Source organism: Cydia pomonella, chromosome 4, assembly GCF_033807575.1.
Source record: "Cydia pomonella isolate Wapato2018A chromosome 4, ilCydPomo1, whole genome shotgun sequence".
Taxonomy (NCBI): Eukaryota; Metazoa; Arthropoda; class Insecta; order Lepidoptera; family Tortricidae; genus Cydia; species Cydia pomonella.
The window spans coordinates 25,036,331-25,052,265 of NC_084706.1; the positions used below are offsets into that span (position 1 = coordinate 25,036,331).

At 39.5% G+C, this 15,935-nt stretch overlaps 1 protein-coding gene across 1 annotated transcript in view; it reads right to left on the bottom strand.

Moving 5' to 3' along the window:
• Positions 1-15,935, bottom strand: part of LOC133517343 (heparan-alpha-glucosaminide N-acetyltransferase) — a 71,600-nt gene that overhangs the window by 41,128 nt on the left and 14,537 nt on the right. The window contains 1 exon segment of the mRNA XM_061850629.1: positions 11,618-11,733. Within this exon segment, the coding sequence (XP_061706613.1) occupies positions 11,618-11,733 (116 nt within the window).

Here is a 15,935-nt window from a genome sequence, read left to right on the forward strand (position 1 = left end):
GTGCAGCGGTGGAAGGTTTAGCATGACCTCCATGGCTGCAGTCGGGGTAGACCTCGTGCAGCCAGTGGTGGCCGCGCATGCGAGCCTTTGAAGTCTTTGTAGTTTGTCTCGTACGTTGCCTAGGTTTGTTCTTGGCCACCAAACCAGAGCACCGTAACAGATTAAGGGGCGGATTATCGTCTTATAGAGCCAGAGGGTAATTTTCGGGTTGAGTCCCCACCTCTTACCAATCATCCTTCTGCACTGCCAGAAGACAACTCCCGCCTTGTCTATCCGTTTGTTGATGTGGTTGTTCCAATTGAGTTTATTGTCGAGAGTTAGTCCTAAGTACTTAACTTCATCGGACAGCTGTAGCTCAGTTTGGAAAAGTGTTGGTCTGGTAAAGTTGGTCGCACCTTTATATGGGACAGTCAAAATTTTTTTCGCGATTTCGGAATTGGTCCCATAGTAAAAGTTGTTAAGTATGACCTATAAAGTCGCTGCGCAGAGTATGACTGGTGGTTAAAAGTTCACCCTGTATAAAATTTTTAAGTAAAAAGAAATATGTACCTACCTATGATTAAGACGAAAAAAGAGACTAAACGTCGAAGTAAGGTAACATTATTGTGTCTGGTTTTTATAATTGTCATTATAATTTCTGTAATTAAAACCGATACTCTATAAATTCCATTCAATACGTATCGTAACAGTCACCACAGTTTCGACCGGTAAAAGCCAGTTATCGTTACCCATGCGCAAATAAATGAGTGTAGCTTCATTGTTTATTACTCGATCTGTATGTTTTAAGGCTCATTATATTCCTTGATAATGAAGCAATATGTTTTATATTAAACAAAATTTGCGAAATGCTAATATTTACGGAGATTTTTACAAAATAAAAAATAATAATTTTATAAAAAAACTGTTTTTTGTGATTATTTTTTTTCCTATAGGTTTCACGTAAATGTTTGTAGAAAAGGAAATAATCTCCATAATATAAGCTATTATTTGACACCTCGATGATTAAAATCGGTTAAGTGGTTTTCGAGATACACCGCCAAAAAGAATAGGTCCGGCCGCCATCTTTGTGACGTCATTACTATCCCCTCCACCATTTTTCCGCTTTACTACCGCATGTACGGTGATCAGGAGAACTGTCCGAACACATTGATACCGGTTGTGGGTAAGGCCGAGCTGAGTCAATTAAATCTGGCCTCGGAGCGGCTTGGCGACCGTACTAAAGACCTCTCGAGAATATTTTTATGTTTTGCTCAGTAATGTTGTTTAAAGTGTAATATTGCGGTTAAGATTATTTATTCTCATAAGTCATAAGAATAACAAATTCACTTACATGAGAACATTATAAAATACTGTTGATAGCTTATTGAATTGAAATTGAAATCATTTTATTTCGAGCAATAAACTCATACAGTGTTAGTACGAGTACATACAACAATTACTATTTATCTACCTATATATCTAAGTTAGTGTACAATATAAACAAAACAATAAATACCTAAAACTAATTAATATAATCTATTTCGATGATGCGTTGGGCCGTTGGGTGCATGCAGTTGGTTCCAACGCCTCATCAGTGGGCAGTCTACTCTGACGACAAATGCGTTTAGGATTAGGATTATTATGCAGTGAACTATCTTGGAAGTGTTCAGCTAATTTTTAGGTTTTTTTTTTTTTAATACCACGACGGTGGCAAATAAGCATACGGTCCGCCTGATGGTAAGCAGTCACCGTAGCCTATGGACGCCTGCAACACCAGAGGCATTACATGCGCGTTGCCGACCCTTTAAAAACCTGTACACTCCTTTTTTGAAGAACCCTATACTATTATATTTTATATTTAAAAAAGTATTATTTTAGATGACTCGTAGAAAAAGTATCGTATATAATAGTGATATAATCACTAACCACGACTGTATAAAATACTATTGTACACATCGCCCGCTTAGCTAAAACTGCTACTGACTGGCACTTCACATGATTTATTACGGTATTTGAACGCACTTACATGACTATATGACCATTAAGAAGTAGTTACTTATCATCTGATTCTAAAAATAACGAAATTGTGCACTTAAATCATCAAGTGCACTTCTTTAATGGCTCCTCTACACGATGGCCCAGCGTAGGCCAGTCCAAGAAACGTATTTATGCGTTAGAGGGAGCAAGTTATATTGCTATCTCAGTCCACTGCATAGTTGCGTCCCTTATAGTAGACGCAAACCAAATTGACGACCGGGGTCGTAAAACTTCTCATTCACACTCGCGTGGTCGTAGGTAGGATGAGAGAGATAGTGATATGACCTCGGTCGTCAGTTTGGTTTGCGTCTACTATAGACTGGCGTACGATGGGCCATCGTGTAGAGGAGCCCTAAGAGTCCCGGGCAAGCTCGGCTGAATTTCACCTTCCCATACAAACGGGGTTGCGTTCTCATTTTAAAACCATGTGTTGGATTGTAATAAAGACTTCATACATACAATGACATATGACTAGAGTAATGACTGTATACCTCATACAAATTGTTTATTTAGACCAGCAATAATTTACGAAAAAATAATTACCTACATACATTTTGGCTGTCTGACCTTGACATTTTCTCTGGGAGAGTACATTTTTTTTCGTGATTTCGGGGTTGGTCCTATAGTAAACATTGCTCAATATGACCTATATATTCAGCCCGTAAATTATTACTGTGACTAAATAAACAGCCTCTATATAGAGCAAAAACAAGTTTTGTATGAAAATATCATATTCGCAGTACTTTTAACGGCCTTAAAAAAAGGAGGTTCTCAATTTGACCCATATGTTTTTTTTAACTATGGTATCTGAGGCTACATAAACTAATTAAAGCTAGCTACTCTATACTATTGTAAGTGCAAAGTTTCCGCCTGCGTAGCCAACATGCAAATCGCTTACGCTCCGAAATAACGATCGAAACGCAACTGTCACTGTCGCACTAATATGGAAGAGTGATAGAGAGACAAAGCGTTTCGTTGTCGTAGCGATAGCGATTGTCACCTTGGCTAGGCCGGCTGAACAATATAGCTAGTCGTTTTAAAATGAGAGCCTACGTTTGTATGGAGAACCGAGCTTGCTGGGGCTTAATGGCTCCTCTACACGATGGGCCATCATACTGGCCCACTAAGCTGGGCCAGCGTGTAGAGAGGGTAGTGGTGTCGGATGGCTTATGGCGCGGCGGGATGGCGATGGAATGGCCGCGGTGTCGGTTTTCGTCTGCACATCAAAGGGCTCCTCTACACTATGGCCCAGCGTAGGCCAGTCTAAGGGACGCAGCTATGCGGTGGAATGAGTTGCAATATTACTTACTCCCTCTAACGCATAAATGCTTCCCTTGGACTGGCCTGCGCTGGGCCATCGTGTAGAGGAGCCAAAAGATAGTGGGCCAGCGATGGTGCGTACGCACCAAAAACGACTAATATTCTAAATAAACGACCTTTAATATATTACGTAAATTGTATACGTTACCTAATAGGCATAATCTGAACCACTCCATAACGATCTTACTTTCTATATAAAGATCACCCATGATGTATTCAGACCGTCACTTCCCTTAAAGTAATCGTATGCTAATATTCTACATACATTGCTTACGAAATACTAAAACAATAGAAACATAAAATCGTATTATAAAAATATTCTTAGCGCGAGGAATTTCGTGCATTGACCCGCCTGTTGCTATGCCTGGCCTATCTCCATCGCTCGCGCGGAATTATATTGCCGTCTCGCCCTTGATGACGGCGGTCGATGACACTGCAAGCAGGATAGCAATATGTGATCGCGGCTGGCAAAACGTCCCACTCTGTCGCTTGCCTTATGACACGCCTTGACAGGTTATTCGTATAAAGATATAAGCAAATCTCGTCCTTATGGCAAGCGACGAAGTGGGATGTTTTGCCGGCCGCGGTCACAATTCTTCAAACGTAAGTAAAAAAAAACTCAGTTTGACACTGACATATTCGCTAGCGACTGCGTAAAACTAATTCACAATGCATCTCCCTCGTACTGTCATTGGTGCAAGCGAGACGCACTGCGTTCGAGTTGACCCAGTAGCGTTTAACGCCGCGTAAAACTCATGGTGAGGGTATTAGCCAGTTTCAACAGGAATCAAATTGATGGCCACCCCACACTAGCGTCTTTCGAGCGTCGGCGTCTAGTCAGCGCTATGGAAAATGGCGTCGCTGCGCAGTTGCGCCGACGTTGCGTAGAGCGGCAGCCATAGAGTTGACTACACGCCGACGCTCGGGAGACGCTAGTGTCAGGCCTCTCTAAGAACATTGCTTAAACGCTACAAGCGCATGCGTGCATGAATCCTGCCTCAATCGCACTCGTGACTCGTAAATGAACATTAATGTTCTTATAATACAGTCAATTTTGCCATACCATCTGTCAGGCTAATGTGCCGTTCACTTTGATAGAGGACAGATAAAAAATAAAGACTGTAATGTTGGACTTCATTCAAAAATCTGAATCGCATAAGCACCGGAATGTGATATATTTGCAAGTAGTTGGATGGATCTGTGTAAAGAATGTATGAAGTTCTGTGAGACGATGGATAAGCGAGAATCTTCTCTCATGTCTTAGTCTGTCTTTTTTACATTTGTTCAGTTTGTCCTTTTTAGGCTGTATCATGTATAGTCCTCCTCGCCGTATCCGACGACGGCGACTCCTTCAACTGTTTTTATTCGGAAACATGGAACGCTCTAATATGGCTGTTATATAAATTTCACAGTGTATTAGTTAGCTTTAATGCTGTGTAATTTTTTTAATCAATTATTTTATATTTATTTTCTAATCCGGAGGTCGTGGGTTCAAATCCTGGCTCGTACCTATGAGTTTTTCGGAACTTATGTACGAAATATCATTTGATATTTACTACTAGCTTTTCGGTGAAGGAAAACATCGTGAGGAAACCTGCATACATCTGCGAAGAAATTCAAAGGTGTATGTGAAGTCCCCAATCCGCATTGGGCTAGCGTGGGGACTATAGCCCGAGCCCTCTCGCGCATGAGAGGAGGCCTGTGCCCAGCAGTGGGACGTATATAGGCTGAATTATTATTATTATAAAAATGCGTTCATCATTGTTGCAGGTGTAAGTAGGTTGTATGCGTATGACTTTATGGACGACTTATTTTCATATATTCTGTAAGACGTGTTCACTTTTCGTCCTACTGTCCTACTGTAAGGCGGTTATCACACTGGATGCGAATCGCATGTACAATCGGGGACATTCGCGGTGAACTACCTTAAGGGCGAAAATCTTTTAAACATCTTGCAGGCGGTGAGGCGATAACACACTTTAAAAAAAAGCGGCCAAGTGCGAAGGCGCACTGGGAAGGCTGCAATGTCCGCTTAAAACGTATAAAAGACTTCTGGGACTATATACCTATACCCCGTGGCGGGGCAAGACGAAAATTGTATGCCGGCAAGGTACATTTAGCGAGGCCCTCTGGTGGCGCAAGAAATAACGAACATTTTTACGTTGTGTCCGAGATATACTTCTTTGAGGCGCGAGGCCGTAGGCGGTGGCCCACGTCGCCCTCGCTTTCGCCGCCTCTACGTATACAACAATAAAAAGGGGCGCGGCTTTGGGTAGCGATTTACAGTCCTTATTTTTTACTGTCTTCACTTTAATGAAATCACTATGAAACTGCATGTATGTAGTGTCACGAGCGAATAATTGACTGGTGATGGTTTACGTAAATTAGGTACTGAGGCTTAAGTTGGGCTTAAGTAAGGCTAGAATAACGGTATCTATATTTCGTTTTTAGGGTTCCGTAGCCAAATGGCAAAAACGGAACCCTTATAGATTCGTCATGTCCGTCTGTCTGTCCGATTATGTCACAGCCACTTTTTTTCCGAAACTATAAGGACTATACTGTTCAAACTTGGTAAGTAGATGTATTCTATGAACCGCATTAAGATTTTCTCACAAAAATAGAAAAAAAAAAACAATAAATTTTGGGGGTTCCCCATACTTAGAACTGAAACTCAAAAAATCTTTTTTCATCAAACCCATACTTGTGGGATATCTATGGATAGGTCTTTAAAAATGATATTGAGGTTTCTAATATCATTTTTTTCTAAACTGAATAGTTTGCGCGAGAGACACTTCGAAAGTGAAAAAATGTGTCCCCCCCCCCCTGTAACTTCTAAAATAACAGAATGAAAAATCTAAAAAAAATATATGATATAGGTACATTACCATGCATTCTTCCACCGAAAATTGGTTTGAACGAGATCTAGTAAGTAGTTTTTTTTAATACGTCATAAATGGTACGGAACCCTTCATGGGCGAGTCCGACTCGCACTTGGCCGCTTTTTTTAGCATTAGAATTATTAGAAAGAAGGTACGTGTTTTTTTATTAAAACAATACTTTCGAAAAATAAGTCACAGCAAATTTGTAGCGAGAGTAAATGATATTTGAAACACTGTATACAGGGTGTAACAAAAATAGTGGGGGGTTTAAAGGTATATCGTATTTTAATTAGAAAATAGTAGACGAAAAATTATATTGGGCAGGTCGTCTAAGTAGGCCATCATTCCATTAATCCCCTCTCTATTGGTGAAATAGAGAGGGAATGCGATCGAGTTCACGCAGACGCTAATGTAAACGTCAAACACCAACTCGTGGTAAGCGTACTGATTAAAATTGATCAAGGCACGTACGTACAAGGCCTTAACGATTGGATAGAGGCCAAGTCTGAGATAAACAACCACTCGTAAGATAATACACATCAAATAAAATACTGATAATAATTTAAGATCGTATATGTACACGGTGTTTTTTAGGGTTCCGTACCCAAAGGGCCAAACGGGACCCTATTACTGAGACTTCGCTGTCCGTTCGTCCCTCTGTATCTCATGAACCGTGATAGCTAGACAGCTGAAATTTTCACAGATGATGTATTTCTGTTGGCGCTATAACAACAAATACTAAAAACAGAATAAAATAAATATTTAAGGGGGGCTCCCATACAACAAACATATTTTTTTTGTTGTTTTTATAAATAATGGTACGGAACCCTTCGTGCGCGAGTCCGACTCGCACTTACCCGGTTTTTTTACTCTTTTAATTTTAAGGGTGCATTCCTGAGCTTACATAAATTACTTTCTCAAAGATTTTAACTAACTCCATTTTGGAGATAATCAACTGTGTACTTTTATCTATGAACGTGTACACTTGCCTTAGGGCTTGTTTACATATTGATTATTTTTAGTAGGATTTTATACATTTGCTACTAAACACAATTACTATCTCGGACGATCGATGCTCGAAATGATATTGACATGTAAACATTTTCGATTGGTTGGTTAATACCAAGGCTCGGAACCGGTTTTTTCTTCATACAAAAAATACCGGTATTATTACGTTCTTTTTCGTTCTTTGGTTTATTATTTCATTTTTAATGGGACTATCTAATAATGCAAAGTTGTTACCTAAATACATGATCCAGTCCTACGTAAAGAGTATAAAATAATTAAAAATATTTCGCTATTTCGGGATTTAAAAATAAACCGGTTCCGAGCCGAGTTAATACAAAAAAACTTTAAAAAAAAAATGCCTTTCAGTTCCAGAAGTTATCGGAGTTATAAAAAACACCGAATAGGCACTTTACAAGATAATAAAGGAAGAAGCAAGGACAGACAGTTGTATGTCAAGGGTTTCCGATAAAGAAGTACGATTTATGAAAGTTATGCAATATAGGACTTGTGAAATTAATAATAAAAGTACCTGGGCGACCGAGCTTTGCTCGGTTATAACTATTTATTGTAATATGGTGGTGTTGATAATCTTAACTACATTTTTTTACTAAATTAAACTTGTCTAAAACAATAAAAATTAAAAAATTATATATAAACTTGAACATATAAAAAAAAAAAGTTAGTCACCGGGCGAGATTCGAACCCGTAACACTCGTTTCTAGCCGTCCGCGTCTTAACCCGCTGGACCAGACGGACAGTGGCTGACAACACGAAATTAGCGACCATATTCTGCGTCGAAAGAAAAACTCATGAAAACTCGAAAACACGCGTTTTCCCAAACATAAGACTAATCTAGATCGATTGTATACAACCAAAAACCCCCATATACCAAATTTCAGCGAAATCGTTAGAGCCGTTTCCGAGATCACAGAAATATATATATACAAGAATTGCTCGTTTAAAGGTATAAGATAAAAGGTCTCCCCTCAGCTTGAACGAGATCAGAATAGGAACGCAAATAAAACCTTAAAATAATTACATAATCAAACATAAAAATAGGATTGTAGGTATTTTTCTCTAGGATATAGTCTGCCTATGCTAGAGTCAGGGTAAGCCAACTCTGCATCGTGTCTGATAACTTTTATAGCACAGAGTGTAGAGGTGTTATTTTAAACATCAAAATTTCATAGAATTTTGACGTTTATGATAACACTTCCCCATTCTGTGTTATGCATGACTGCTCATGCATATGGACCTTTCTCTGATGGAACCACATGCTTTTACTTATTGGGATGCAAACCCCGTCAGATCGTAGGGAATTATAAATTTCACCACACCAGCTGGTAAAGGCCCTCTTGAGTATTCAAAAACCGATGAGAAAGTTGCATTTTGTCCACATGTGGGGTAATCTTCTAATTTTGAGTTGTTTCCTATGTTAGCTGGGAGACTTTTACATGATGATTTTTAATGATAAATATTTAATGAATGAATGATGCTTTTATTCGAAACACACATACACAACAACATTAAAATAGACTTAAATCTAGGTAAAGTAGAAGTTACATTGCTGCGGGAGTTCCAGAAAAGGATAACACTCAGCATGTGTCGCAGCACATCAGTAGTGTTGCGACGCTGATTTTCAGTGTACCCAGACACGTAAAACAACACAAAACAACACAGAACATAAAAACAGAGCCGAAGCAGAATACAACAGAATGTGCAGTTAACATTCAAATTTATTTATAAGAAAACCAGGACATGTTTATTAATAAATACATGACGTTCATTTGGATTTGATTTGGTTTGATTTTATTTGATATCTCAGTTAATATTTTCTTCGGGTTGGTGTAGTAAAAATTGTGTGTTTCACTCGGGGGTAATATTTGTTTAACTCGTAACTTATAACCCTCGCAACGCTCAAGATTCCATTTTTCAATTTTGGAATCCTTCGCTTGCTCGGCTATCAATATTGGCACGAGCGGTTAAACAACAATGTTGTAAGACAAAGACAAATAACATTTTGTATACAGTTATTGAAGGGAAACGAGGACGTGGGAGAAGGAGAATATCATGGACAAGGAACATAAGATACTGGTTGGACGTGGACAGTACAGAGAAACTAATTCGCATGACTTCAGATAGAATGGCATATAAACATAAGGTCGCCAACCTCCGAGATGGAGAAGGCACTTATAGAAGAAGAAGATACAGGCGAGCATTCTGTTCGTTCCAATATAGGATGTCGGATATGACAACAAAAAAATTTTAAAGGCGCCTCTTTGTGTATTAATTGTTCAAAATTCAAAATAATATTCTGCAAGTAGGCCTCAAGGGCGCTTTTACAAGTCAGTACAACATTAATAGTAACATCATATAGTGACATGAAAAATACATAACAACATTTATAAATACAACAGCCAATACCTGGGTAAACATTACATTATAATAATCTTAAAATAAATAATTACTACAATACAATAGAGATGTATTAGTCTCTATGGTTCACATATTTATTAAACTAAAAATTACATTAAACCACAAAAAAAGCTCTAGATGCCATAGGGCACTCCCTAGGAGCCGATTTTCTCCAAGGACCATCCGATATCGAATCGAACAGTGTGAAAACGCTCTAACATTTTACCTAGACCGAAATCACGTACAACTGCTATTAAATCGGTGTCAGTGGGTACTGACACCGATTTAATATCAAATGTATTAAGTTCAAGGCCAAGACGGGTCTATAAGTTATTCAACTTATTTATTATGAACAAAAAACGAAAATTAATGCGCACGAAACCTTGACCGGCACAATAATATAGTTCGCCGAGATGGTAATGAAGAAATTTTACGATCTGTCAGATCTTTATATGATATTGACCTTATGACTGCCATATTTATTGAAAACATAAACTTATATGAGAAATCAAAATAGTGTACATTAAATACATGGTATCATAATTATTTACATAGGCACTTGAATCTCTCGATATGCTCAAGATTTCATGTCACGATACTAGAGTCTCTCTCTACGCTCTGAGGGCCACCCCACACTAGCGTGTCCCGAGTGTCAGCGTCTAGTCAACTCTATGGCTGCTGCTCGACGCAACGTTGGCGCAACTGCCAACGTTAAACTACGCCCAAAAGAGAGGTATCGGCATTCTGAATGTCATCTCGCTTAGTGTGGTAAGGCACAGCACAGCGGATGTCATTCCAGATCTAGAGCAGAGCCCAACTGGGGAAGTACCTCCACCTTACAGAAAACCGCAGCCAAATAACACTAGACCCTACTCATAGTGTCGTGTTCCTGTCGGTGAGTGAGGTTGCCAGAGCTCAACGAGGGTGCGGAGTGTTAGGGTCGGCAACGCGCATGTAACTCCTCTGGAGCTGCAGGCGTACATAGGCTACGGAGACCGCTTACCATCAGGCGGACCGTATGCTTGTTTGCCACCGACGTAGTATTAAAAAACTGCGCAGCGACGCCATTTTCCATAGCGCTGACTAGAGGCGACGCTCAAAAGACGCTAGTGTGGGGTGCCCTGAATTCGACACGGCCCCCTCAACGCATTTTGTTTTTTGCAAAACAGTCTATTAATTACGTCTATATAGGGATGCCCAATAATTGGCCGTTTATAAAACTTTTTAACCAAAAATAAAACTGACTTCAAATATTACCAAAAGCGCCATACATGTACCTATTTCCGCCATACATGTTCCCTCGATTTCTCCAAGATCCCATCATCAGACCCCGACTTGGTGCCAACGGGACCATCTCGGGATTATACCCGTTAGATTTAAAAAAAAAATAATTTGAAAATCGGTTCACGATTCTCGGAGATATCGAGTAACATACACACAAAAAAAAGTCCTCCTTTTTTGAAGACGGTTAAAAGTATAGTTGCACGAGTTGGGGCCAATCATGAAGGGGCCGAGATTAGTATTATAATTTACCCAATTATGTAGTTCCCAAGCTCATTAAATTCTACACAAAAATTTTGCCCTACACCATATTTTCATAAATAACGTAGATTTTGAGTAAAACGCGAATTTCTCATGGATGGTACACATTTTCCAAGATGGCTGCGATTCCTCGAGGTCCCCAAATGTCAAATGGTTTGGGCATGAAAAAGGGGCATTTAATGTATATACATACCAAATTTCATGACTGTTCTAAAAATTTCGAGGTTGGTCCTAATCCGATTGTGCTAGAAAAGACGTGAACGAGTTTGCTAAAAATGTGTACCCAGATACGATATTACCTTGACAATCACGCAGTACATCTCGCTCGGGCAGCTGATGAGATGCATTGCGTCTATGCGAGTCGAATCATATTCGTATCATATTAATTTTAATTGCAAAGATGTTAAACTTTACATAATATTTGATATATTACTCACGCAAATAAATGTCGACAGGTTCTCTGAGGGTCCTGACGCTGCAGGCTTCGTCTGTCGCATTTAGGCGGTAGACCCCGAACTGGCCAAGGTCTGGCCTCGCCTGGCATACCAGACCTCTGCAAATTTAAACATATGTATAAACACCACATACATATACAACACAGAGTGGGGGCCACGTTCGACTTACGCAGCGGCTTACGTGGGCGATGACTCGCGAATTCGACGCGGCGCGGCGGCCCAACGGCATTCGGAGATCGCCCAAGTAGGACACTTCCATAGGTATAGTCGTTCGATTTGTAGCTGGCCCGCAGCGACTCATCTTTTGTCTATTGTTAACTAAAACAGCGCGTGCCACTACCTGCAAAAAAAGGGTCGTATAATTCTAATTGGCACCTGAGTGCGGGCTAGTCCAACGCTTAAAAAACCAATGTAGGTGCGCTCTCCGATAACGCGCCTTTGTTGCGCATATCGAGGACACATTTTAGACTGATTCGGTAGCATTCGACTCGCCGGCACTCAGTATCCGTATAGGGACCACACAAGTAGTCACAAATTATTTTTCCATTTGTTCATTTTGAATCTTATTTCAATTACCATAGGAGTTGTAATTAAATAACCGGTTAAAGTGACCGGGCCCTTTTTTGCAGGTAGTGGCACGCGCGGTTTTAGTTAACAATAGATAAAGGATAAGCCGTCGGGGGCCAGCTACAAATCGAACGACTATATCAAAGGATTGAATTCCGCGCCGCGCCGCGAAGCGCCGGCCCGCGCCGCTTCGCGTTCGCGAGTTATTCGCTCAGGTAAGACACTGCCTTAAGATAGAAGATGGCGAGACGAATTAAGCACGTTTTACAAAAACAGAGGCACAATAAGTATAGAGATGAAATGGTAGTGACAGATGACCGAACGAGATGCTCTTATGGAACTTTCTATAATCGTGATATAATAGAGAGCTTTTCAGTCGAATGACGTCTTTAGGCAACGAAGCTTGCTAAGTTACCTAAGTGAGGTACGAGATTAAAAAGCTTGATTATATCACTACGAGTCATCTAAAATAGTAATTTTTCCTATAAAACCTAAATAATAATGAAAATTGGTAAGTATCTCAGTAGACAAAAATGTACGAAAGGCATAAATTCGTGACTATTTAGTTCCGTCCGCGCACGTTTAATCTTTTCTATGGGAGCGCAGCGGCACGTAATTGGTCAATTTCTTTTATAGTTGACTACAGCGTATCGAAATGAATATTATAGTTGAGTTGGGAGCACATACATGAAAAGTACGCAATTATAGTTTGATATACGAAATCTTAATTCAACCATTACAATCGACGAGTAGAAAAAGGACTTAATGCTAACCCGTGAGAAAACTATATTTATTACTCGATCAGAATTTAAATTTTAATTCCCCAAGGGCTCTTTCACAAGTCGAAACTATGTCGTGAGAATAGGTGCCGCAATAAATTCACCTAGTTTTTCTAAAGTACCACAATGGGTCTATGCGTGACATAATAACGTAACACGGAATGAAAAATACATACAGAACCCCTAGTGTAAATTTATTCGATAGCGTAACTTGACGTACGCGTTTGCGTTAAGTCTCATTTTCTATGGGATTTAGAATCAGCGCGCCGAGCGGGACGTTTTGGAAACTCAAAATGCCATACAAAATGAGACTGACGCAAACGCGTACGTCACGTCACGCTATCGAATAAATTAACACTAGAGATACTGAATTAGATAAAACTAACATCAGAGAGCCTAGCCAAGATGCCAATCATTTGCACCGTAGCGAACGAAACAGTAATGTCTAGAGAGACATCTCTATCTAATACTATATATATACTCGTATTATCACGGATTACGGAAAAACAACAAAACATATTCATTTTGTACTTAAAACTAATTAAAAGATAAATTGTACGTCGAAATGGCGGTAAATGAAAACTTTTTTCACGCATGTCACGTATTCGTAGTTTTTTTTTAAATTCAGTGACAAACTATATAGAGTTGGGGGCCTATTTCCGTATCATTCGATATAAACTAACATTCATTTCGAACAAAAAGGCATCTCGATTGATATAAGAATAGAGGGCAAATCAATTTTTTTTCATAGATGTTCCAAATTTGAATGTATAACCAAATCGATTTTGATGTAGTTACGAAGCAATAACAACATCATCACAGATAAGAAATTTGTTGTAACAAAACAGTTTATCGTAATGTTGGGCATTATTTACGGATTTTGAAGGCATCATAAAGGGTTTATGGTATGTGTGTACATAAAGATGTTTTCTATGAATTTTAGTATTTAATTATACTTAGGTATAGATTGTATAAGTAAATCGTCACCTAGTACCACAACACACGCCTCATTGAGTTTACTGTGGAGCTTGATCGATTTGTGTATTATTTTTTACCTGACCACACACTTCATACCATTAGCAATAGCTATTCGGATCAAATCAATTTGTATTTGTACCGCAAGAAATTCTTTAACGTACGATTACACGTAGGTACCCTTTACCGCAAACGATACGACACGGGTATAATATTCAACTCTATTGACAGCTATTAAAGTTCAAATTTAAACAAATATTTTTTTATTACATGCACGGGTTAATGCGCAGAGCCGGACAGGTTGAGCGGTATGTCCAATTTTGTCAAATGCTTTCACTTTCACGTAAATACATTGCGTACTTAAAACCAATATAAAATTAAATATTTGTCTTCCGTAATAAACCGGGGTTTATGTACCGATTTAAGTGTTTTATTTTATGACTGTGTATGGGGAAACCCTTCACTTTTGCTCTAATTTTAGCATTTTGAAACGTGATCAAACCTGGAGTAGCCCAACTAGGGCAGTACCTGTACCTATGTACCATATAGGGGATCACACAAAAAATCGGTTAGAAAAGGGTGATCTTGTCATTCACGAAGACGCGTGCCTTGACTCGTAATGTCATGTCATTAAAGGTTAGATCTCACAAAAAAATCTGCGTGTCATCGTGTGGTGATGACGCGATGACGCGAACTATACCAATGTCGGGTTTTAGGGATCAAAAACGTACGCTAGAGATTAAATATCGACTCAAGTGTACTCGATATCGATAACAAGCAATTTCTTAATCATAATAACAAATGCTACATTTTAGGATTTCAAAGAACCGATCAGATAAGAAACACTATATTGCCATTGACATATATCTAAGGAAGAGCCTCACGGGCAATAACACTATATGAGTTTTTTGCTCGAAATAAAATGATTTCAATTTCAATAAGAATGAGGCCAGTACAGCGGTGACATGCACACAAATTTGAGCCAATCGTGTAGTCTGACGCCACAACACGATTGGTCGATTGGTCGCAACTATAGTTGCATTAGACTGTACGACTGGCTCGAATTCGTGAGTGACACCACTGAACTACCACCATTCTTATTAGTGCCCGTAACGCCCGTCCGCGCTCTAAAACTCGCATTTTAGACGTGGGCGAAAAAACCGCTAGGCTCAAATGGGATCGGGCCGGTCACGTCTACCGCATGCATCCATAGGTGGGCTGGCGTAGCCACCAAGTGGATGCCGGTAGAGAAGCGTGGGCGAGCAGGCCCAAGCGGAGATGGCGGGATGCCCTGGACAACTTCCTTAATAACTGCCCAGAGTAAAAACCAAATCGGGAGTCGTGGAAATTAAGGGGAAAGGCCCAGCAGTGGGACACAGAAATCGGCTAAAAAAAACCAATTGTGAGTTATCCTTGAAGTAATCAGTAATAATTATATTAATTAACTACTAACTAATAATTTATCGTCGATTTTTTAAACTTTTTAACGGACTTCAATTTCATAGAAGGAGGTTCCGCATGTACTCGGTTGTGACTATTTTTTTTATTCTTATTGCCATCTGACTTTTCAACCCAGAGGGTAAACTAGGCCTTATTGGGATTAGTCCGGTTTCCTCACGATGTTTTCCTTCACCGAAAAGCGACAAGTGAATATCAAATGATATTTCGTACATACTCGTAAGTTCCGAAAAACTCATTGGTACGAGCCGGGGTTTGACTTTGAACCCGCGACCTCCGTATTGCAAGTCGCACGCTCTTACCGCTAGGCCACCAGCGCTTCTTTCTGTCGCAAAGTGCAAGTTAATTAATTCAATTATCATAACTTCCTGCTATTGTTGTAATATTTATTAAATTTTATTGATTAATAGCTTAAGTCTAAATGTCCTAGCTGTACCTATATTGTTTGTCCTAAGATACTGGAATAAGCTGTAGTTACCTATAGATAACTGGACAAACATCTACCCTTAATGTTACGTAAG